The sequence below is a fragment of the Vigna unguiculata genome, chromosome 9, assembly GCF_037176805.1.
Source record: "Vigna unguiculata cultivar grain cowpea cultivar isolate G323 ecotype 2 chromosome 9, ASM3717680v1, whole genome shotgun sequence".
NCBI lineage: Eukaryota > Viridiplantae > Streptophyta > Magnoliopsida > Fabales > Fabaceae > Vigna > Vigna unguiculata.
The window spans coordinates 3,839,008-3,846,430 of NC_140800.1; the positions used below are offsets into that span (position 1 = coordinate 3,839,008).

A 7,423-nucleotide genomic window follows, 5' to 3' on the forward strand; every position below is an offset into this window, starting at 1 on the left:
GTATTTTCCATTATAAAAAATTTCACCAAAAACAGTACCAATGTGAGTATTCTACCGATCGTACAAGAGATATTCTAATAATTTTCAAAATTAAATCAACAATCTTATAGGATTAGAACATAATGTAAATCTTAAAGTCTTTACAGATGAACTAATCTTTAGAATTTACAGAGAAAAAGAAGAAGCAATTAGTGATAGGATTAAGGTCGCGCACGGGAAATGTGCAAGATTTGTGTGGCGTACGCACTTTTTTTGTATAGGTTGCTGGTAGAGTTTACCGGAGGATTTCACAGTTCCACTGTTGGCAGTTTTCAGATCATGGTGTTCCTCTGTTATTGGATTGTTTACTGTACTGTATTTGCGTATCAAATATACTATAATTACAAGTTGCTTCCTTCTTAGTAGGGCCTAAACATTTCTTAATTTCCCTTTTGAATAATCTAATTTGTAAATACAAAAGAATATGCAAAAGTTTTTTAGATTTGATTTCCTATATCAGAAGTACTCCTTGTGAAACTCGAAGCGTGTAGTTGTCTTGTGGCTGAGTTCAACTGATAGCTTCTTTAGCTCCTTTGCCAATACTGGCATCCCGCAATAGAACACCCCTGCAAGTTTGATACATTTTCTTGTTCAAATTTACTATTATTGGCATGTCAAAAATATGGATCAAGCTTTATAAGTAAATATATCTCCAAGAAAGTCTGATTCTCATTACCACGTTAAAAGTAGATTTTAAATCTAATTCAATCTCACAAAATCGACTTATAAGGTGGGGATCGCGTTTAGTTATATACCGTGAATCTACTTATCTCTCGTCGACGTATGCATGACTTCCAACACATATTGAACAGTGGTTAATTAATATATATTATTAATTGACTTAAAAACGGTTCTGCACTTTGTAGCTAGCAATTTACCTACTGTAGAAAACGGATGTTTGGAGGCAATCTTGTTGAAAACCTCTTTCCAATTAGGCCTAGCAAAGTGTGTTCTTACCTACAGTTGGAAAACAACAAAAGGAAAAATGGTCACGTTTTAATGTTTAGGTGTGCAATCACAATAAGCATAGACAATAAACCTTGTTCTTTTTGTGTTCAGAAAACTCCAGGTATTGAAGATCTTACTCGAGTGCCTGATAGGATGTCAACACCATGTTTGGCATGGTTCAGTGCTTGGATCATGGTGATTAAGGTTGATCTCGCATCCCCCTCTTCATAGACACTTGTAAGATAATTGTGGAGCTCAATTTGCCCCTGAATCAGATTAAAAAACAAAAGAACGAGGAGAGTTAGTATGTTGGTAAACTATTTATAAGTAGGGTCAAGAGTTATTTATGAACACCATATTATTATTTTTACTTTGTGGTCCATTTCTGCAACTTCGTCCATTACTCCTTTAAACCATTCGAAAGATCCAGGCTCCCTAGTAACCCAGTAGAAATAAGCATTTGTAGTCCTTCGTGATCTCTTATTTCCTCCGGGCGTTAAGTTTGACGATGTAAAACTATTGGAGCTCTCGTCTGATCTGGTTGCTTGACTTGTTTCTGTGTTTGATGGTTCCTGCATCTGACCTTATTATAAAAATTGATAACTGAAGATGGAAGTGGAATAATTCTATTTTCTGAAAAGGGAGCCAGAGTATGCACTTTACCCCGAGTTCATCCAGTGTTTTGGTGTTACTGAGAAGATCTCTGAGAATGCTAATGAAAGGAGTTGCTCCAATTCCTAATCCTATGAGGAGTAGTACATCAAAGCTCTGGTAGTCCTGTGCTGGAGCTCCATAAGGGCCATCGACAAGCAGCCTCGGTTGTCTGTCAAACAAATCTCTACTTTTTATAACAATTTATGATATTGAAACATAGGAAGAACAAAATGACTGTTTTCAGAATATAGTTAGTTACTAGAACTCCTTTTGATCAAAACTTTAACAACATTTTGTCCTTCTATTTATGAAAAAATAAAAATAAAAATCTGGCCTTTACTTACCCTCTTTGATCCAGTTGCATTAGTTCACCAAACGTCGCACCACGTTTAACCGAAGGCAATTTGTCATCATCTTTTGTCAGCAGAAGCTTAAGTTCTTGTGTCCAGTCTCCCACTGTTCGGATGTGAACACTTAGGTACTCATCTCCTGGAGCTGAGGTGATGGAAAATGGGTGCCTAAAATGTATTTCAAGACGATATTTAAGTTGAATTTGCTCTTTTGTAGTCATGTCTATAGCTTTTACAATAGATCCAAGAACTAGAACAATACCACTCAAAGGGAGAGATTTTTGGACATTGTAAAAATATGTACTGTCCGCTTTTGTACTTGAATCCATTAGGCTTAGACATGATTAAGCTGAAGACATTTCCTGGTAGCCCCGATACCTGCTAGATCAGTGATAGGAAATTTGTACCGAAACAAACAAGTTTTTCTTATGTTATAAATATCTTTATAGATCCTTATCCTAAGCTAAATGGAAGATGGAAAAGGAGATAGAGTAATTATTTGGATGATTACCTTCAGAATTTTCACCGTATAATGTGCTGATCTTCGAGTGCGTAGAGTACGCTCTGCTATGTACAGCAGCAGAGGAACAGAGATATACATCCATGTCTGAATCAAAAAGGAAATAAAATTACTTTCAACTTATCCGCATGCTTATTGTTTGTTCATAGCAGTTGAAATTTTCTTACCGTTTTGTGGTACCACCGATGGGTCAAATACAAGAATGTTCCATGGACGAGTAGCAGAACGTAGACGAGAGCAAAAAGGTGGTGTGAGTACCAAAATGCGTTGAAGCCTGTCAATCTGTTAAAGGGTGAAGGAAGCCTCACAGCGTTTCTCCGGAAGTGGTGAGTTGCTAGAGTGAAAGAGATGGCCATGAGAATAACCATGGAGATACCGGTTACGCCTTCTACTCCGGTCAGAAGTGATTTGTACGTGGGTCTTTTGTTATTGAAATCTGAAGATATAAGTGAAAATTTTTCCGGAGATGAGTTCACGAGAAGGGGGAAATCACACGCCAGATGACTGCCCGCATGAACGGCGACTGCAACAGCTATGGCGAATGCAATCATCTGTAGAAAACGACAGGGACAAAAGTCAAAGCCAGGAGTTAATGGATTTAACTATGTGGCAACCTGTAAGAGAACCTTCAACATTTAGAAATATCCGAAGTTGGTCTTACCTTGTGGAAATTAATGTTGTCATCGAAGGGCACAAACTTCCTGGCTCCGGTGGAACGAAGCCATGTAAGAGTGTTTCGACAGACTGGTAAGAGGATGAGAGCCATGTTGAACTTGAGTGTCTCTGCAGCACCCTTGGCTATGGGTATGCAGTAGCTCATGACTTGAAAAGTTGATCTGTTTCTATACTGGAAAAATTTCCAGCCAAAGAGGGTAGCAATGGTAACCCACCACAATAACAAAATCCAACCCCTTCTCCAATACTCTAATGCAATACATTGGAGGGTCCTGCGCAATCTTTGTATATCATTTCCAGACCTTGTATCAGTCATATTTTGACTCCAATTTACGCTTGCACTGCTCAGTTGTCTGCTGTAATTCATGTATCTATCTTTTTCTAGTAATAACATTTCTAGCTGCCACAGCTGAATAAGGGCAATCATTTTAGTCTATTCATTCATTAAATATTAATAATAAAAGAGATGAAAAAAGGGTAACTAAAATTCATAAAATTATTTATTATGAATGTTAAAATAAATTTTTAAAAATATACAAATTTAATATTAATAATTTATAAATAATTTCTTTTAAAATTTCAATAATAAGTTAATTAGATTTAAGAGAGAGAATATTTATATTATAGTTTTGACTTTTTCCTCTCACTCTTACCTCGATATAACCCAGGTTTTCTGGATCTAATTCTTCCATTATTAAGGAAGCATATCCTTCAGCTTGTTCCTTTAGCTTCGATAACTTGTTTGCGGAAGCACTGAGCATTATGAGCTGTTGAATAAGATTAAAAACAGAGCGTATGAACAGACATAATATTCTCTAATTATTTTTTTCTCTTTTTCATGATTCATGAATACATCGTAATGTATTTTAAAATTTGATTCTATTTGCGGGATGAATGTGAGGAGCAATACAGTCTTCTCCGCATTAAATTAATATTTTTTTTTCTGTTTACTCTTTCTACTTTCGTTTTCCAAGTAATTCGTGAAGTTACTTTAATAGTATACAAATTTCCTTTTACCATTTTTTTTTTCTAAAAGAGCTTATAAAAGATAAAATTAACTTTTTCACTTCATTTATACATAAAATGAAATTGTTTTATATATAAATTAATTTGTAAAAACTCTATTATACAATTTTTAAAAAATTTAGTTTTAACTTATGCATAAATTGATTTTAATTTATAAAAAAGATCAATTTTATTTTTTCTATCCAAACATAAAAGAAGACTTAAAGTAATTTTCAAATTACATACGGAATAAAATTTTAGAAGATCCATTTTATTTTGTCCATATTTATTTTTAAGAGTTTTCATTAAAGAATTAGTCAACATATACTGATGACTAGATATAATTTTCAAGCTACATATGGCATAAAAATTCTATATGGGTAAAATTTAGCTATACAAACGTCATATCAAACTCTGTATTTAAAAGCTTAAAGTTTAACCTATGGTTCCTTATCGTCATTAACATTTTTCGTACCGTTTATCTTTTAAACTATTGCTTAAAGATAGCCAACCTATGGTCACAATATATATAGATAGGACAGTTTCTATTTTCAACGAGGAATAAAATAATAATAGTAAGTAATTCATACCTAATTAATCAATTGAAGCAAATTTTGGAAAATTCTTATTTTCTAATTCTAATACTATTTTATTTTATCTCCCATTCAATTTTCAATATCCCGTATAAGCATTTTTTTTTTATAAAATAATAAATTCTCTATAAGAGAAACGATTTTACTAAGAAGTTGTTGCTAAACTTAACATTACGTGTCATAGGTTAGACACGATTATGAGAAGAGATTAGTCTTGATTAAAGATTAACTTTACGAAATAGTAAGAGTTTATTGGATATACACGTACTTCTTAAACATCTTAAATCTTACCTCTTGTACTTCCTCTCTAGTAATTCTTCCGTCCTCGTTACTGTCTGCCCTGAAATAAATTAATTTAACGAAGACCAATGTCAAACCTGGTGATTTAAAAACAATTACATTGAAGTTGCCATATTTAAATACATTATTATTTATTCTCACTCTCAATTAAATGAAATTATCTATAGACATTTTATATGAAGATTAATATGTCACAAATTAATTTCAAGTCAATATCATTCACTAACAATAATAGTTTACTTTTTTCCAATAAATTCAAAAGTAAAAATGTCATTAGAATCACATTACACAAAATTCAACAAACAACATATAAAAATTCTATTTTGAAGATTGAGTGAAATGAAAGATACTGGGTTGGTGTAAAATAATAGTACATATAGATAAGATATCATTATTTTTGTTTGTGTCTTCTACAGAAGCATAGACTACGGGCTCTACAGTTTAAACCAGAGAAGCTTAAGAGAGACGTTTAGACCAGGGTTGGTCTTTTTTCAACATGTGTCCCTTTACTCTACTATTCTAGCTATCAAATTCTGTAACTCTAAAAGCTCCATCGTACCAAATTAAATAACTCTAACTATTTATATATACTACACACAAAACATACTAGTTAACAGTTATCAAATTATAGAAATGAGATTATCTGATGAACTTGTTTTGTTAATGAGAACCATGAAAAGGAGAGAAAAGATGATGAAAAACTGACATGTCAAAGAAAATCTGCAGGCGAGCATCAAAACTCTGGTCTGAAATTTGCAACCAGAACTCGTGCAACTCTTCTCTGTTTATGCTACTAACTCTCCTTTCCTTCCTCCGAGTCAATGCGTCGAATATACACACTGCAAATTCCTTCGAATCTTCCATCCCTTTCATCATTCAGTTTGCCAAAAATTTATAATTATTATACTAAAACTGCATTGCATCTCCTTCAAAATCTAAACTAAAAATGTAATTTAACTTAAATTGTAACCTTAATTACCTATGCATTCACCAAAGTCTTCACGAGCGAGCATGCCATCTTTGGCCAGCAAGCTGAAACGTTCTTGCACCTTTCCCCACAACTCCTCGCTGGCTTCACCGGACTTGCTGATGAATCTCAGACCTTTCAGAGCTCTCTGCGCACTCGACCTCGTCCGTTCAAGCTTCGCTCTCATTTTCCGCGCGTTTCGCGCCGTCGTCACCGGATCCTCGGCGGCGGCGACACTCTCCACCGACGCCGACGACAACGACCGCAGCCACGGGAACTTCCTCCGAATCCTCGACGTAATAGAGAGGCTCCGAGCCACGCCGGCGCCGTCGTCACCCCCTCCCCTGCTCGACGATGGAGAAGCATTGGGAGCGGAATACGCGGCCGCCGGCGTCACGTTGCAGAGAAGGACCGCGTCGTTTTCGAGCTCCAGCGTGATCTCCACGAGCTCCTTGTGGTGGTTGCTCCGGAGGTCGTTGAGGAACACCGGCATCATTGCGCCGTAGGCGCGTCCCCCGACCGTCGGAGACGAGGTGCCGAAGCTCTCCGGCAGTTCGAACTCGGCGCTGCTGCATCTCCCGAACGACGACGTCCTCATCAACAAATGTAAACTCGCTTGCAATGCGTTGTTTTGTTGGTTTAATTCTTGAAGCGAGTTCTTTCTCTCCCTCAACGGAGAGAGAAGCAAAAGGTTTGAGTAGAGAGGGTTTTTGGTTCACACGTTTGGTCGTGGAAGTTTGTATTAAAACAAAAGAAACGCAATGGTTGGAAAACAAGACAAACACCTCTCAACGAATTTGCGCACACGATTTCAACGCTAATCTGGTCTTCCCCGCACCTAAGAGAGTAGTTGAGAAATGGGATCTTCAATTTCTGTATTCTTTTTTACTCAAAAAAACCACTCCCACATTCTTTATATATATATTACTCAAACTTCCAACGATAACAAGAACCGTATCTCTCTGCCATTTATGCATACTCATAATTTTAATCACAAATATAGAATAATGCAGAATGTATGTATATGTTTTCGTCAATACTTTATTTAAAGCCGTAAGTAATAACACGATAGCAGCAATATGCATTTATTAGGTTCTTGTTATCACATGTTACTCAGAACTATATTGTTTCATCCATGTCCAATTCTTAAAGAACATGTTGGAAATAGCAGTCACACTACACCGTGATAAAAGACTAAATTTTATGATTTTGTATTAATAGTTAATTAAAAAATACAGAAAAAAAATGGAGTAGTTAAATTTTGGTTGCTATGATGGAGCTAGGTCAAGGTGTAAGGTAATTTAAGGCGACCTAAAATTGGAATAACCAAAGTGAAATTAACGTAAGCAATGGTCATTAAGAAAGAACATGA

General features: G+C 35.5%; 1 protein-coding gene across 5 annotated transcripts; it reads right to left on the reverse strand.

Moving 5' to 3' along the window:
• Window positions 1-172: 172 nt before the first annotated feature.
• On the reverse strand, window positions 173-6,927 carry LOC114162234 (Riboflavin synthase-like superfamily protein). 5 transcript variants are annotated; one of them, XR_014984715.1, is made up of 14 exons: window positions 6,064-6,927; window positions 5,791-5,950; window positions 5,076-5,124; window positions 3,840-3,953; window positions 3,173-3,595; window positions 2,679-3,062; window positions 2,503-2,598; window positions 2,254-2,369; window positions 1,986-2,159; window positions 1,651-1,810; window positions 1,359-1,565; window positions 1,125-1,253; window positions 795-996; window positions 173-605 (listed from the first exon to the last, which is right to left on the reverse strand). XR_014984715.1 is itself a non-coding variant. In XM_028046057.2 (14 exons), the coding sequence occupies exons 1-14, from the start codon at window positions 6,647-6,649 to the stop codon at window positions 496-498; spliced, it is 2,781 nt and encodes a 926-aa protein (XP_027901858.1). In that variant the 5' UTR covers window positions 6,650-6,927; the 3' UTR covers window positions 173-495. The 5 variants fall into 5 exon arrangements, 4 of the variants coding, with proteins under 4 accessions (XP_027901858.1, XP_027901859.1, XP_027901857.1 ...); XM_028046057.2 differs by having other exon boundaries at window positions 918-996; window positions 1,359-1,559; XM_028046058.2 differs by having other exon boundaries at window positions 922-996.
• Window positions 6,928-7,423: the final 496 nt, after the last annotated feature.

Bases quoted from the DNA above. Each gene is read 5' to 3' on its own strand.
- LOC114162234 (XM_028046056.2), bottom strand. From the start codon at position 6,649: ATGAGGACGTCGTCGTTCGGGAGATGCAGCAGCGCCGAGTTCGAACTG. The intron at 5,125-5,790 runs GTCAGTTTTTCA...AATTTATTTCAG, and splicing joins CTGCAGATTTTCTTTGACAT to GGCAGACAGTAACGAGGACG. The intron at 606-917 runs GTAAATTGCTAG...TCAAACTTGCAG, and splicing joins ACATCCGTTTTCTACAGTAG to GGGTGTTCTATTGCGGGATG.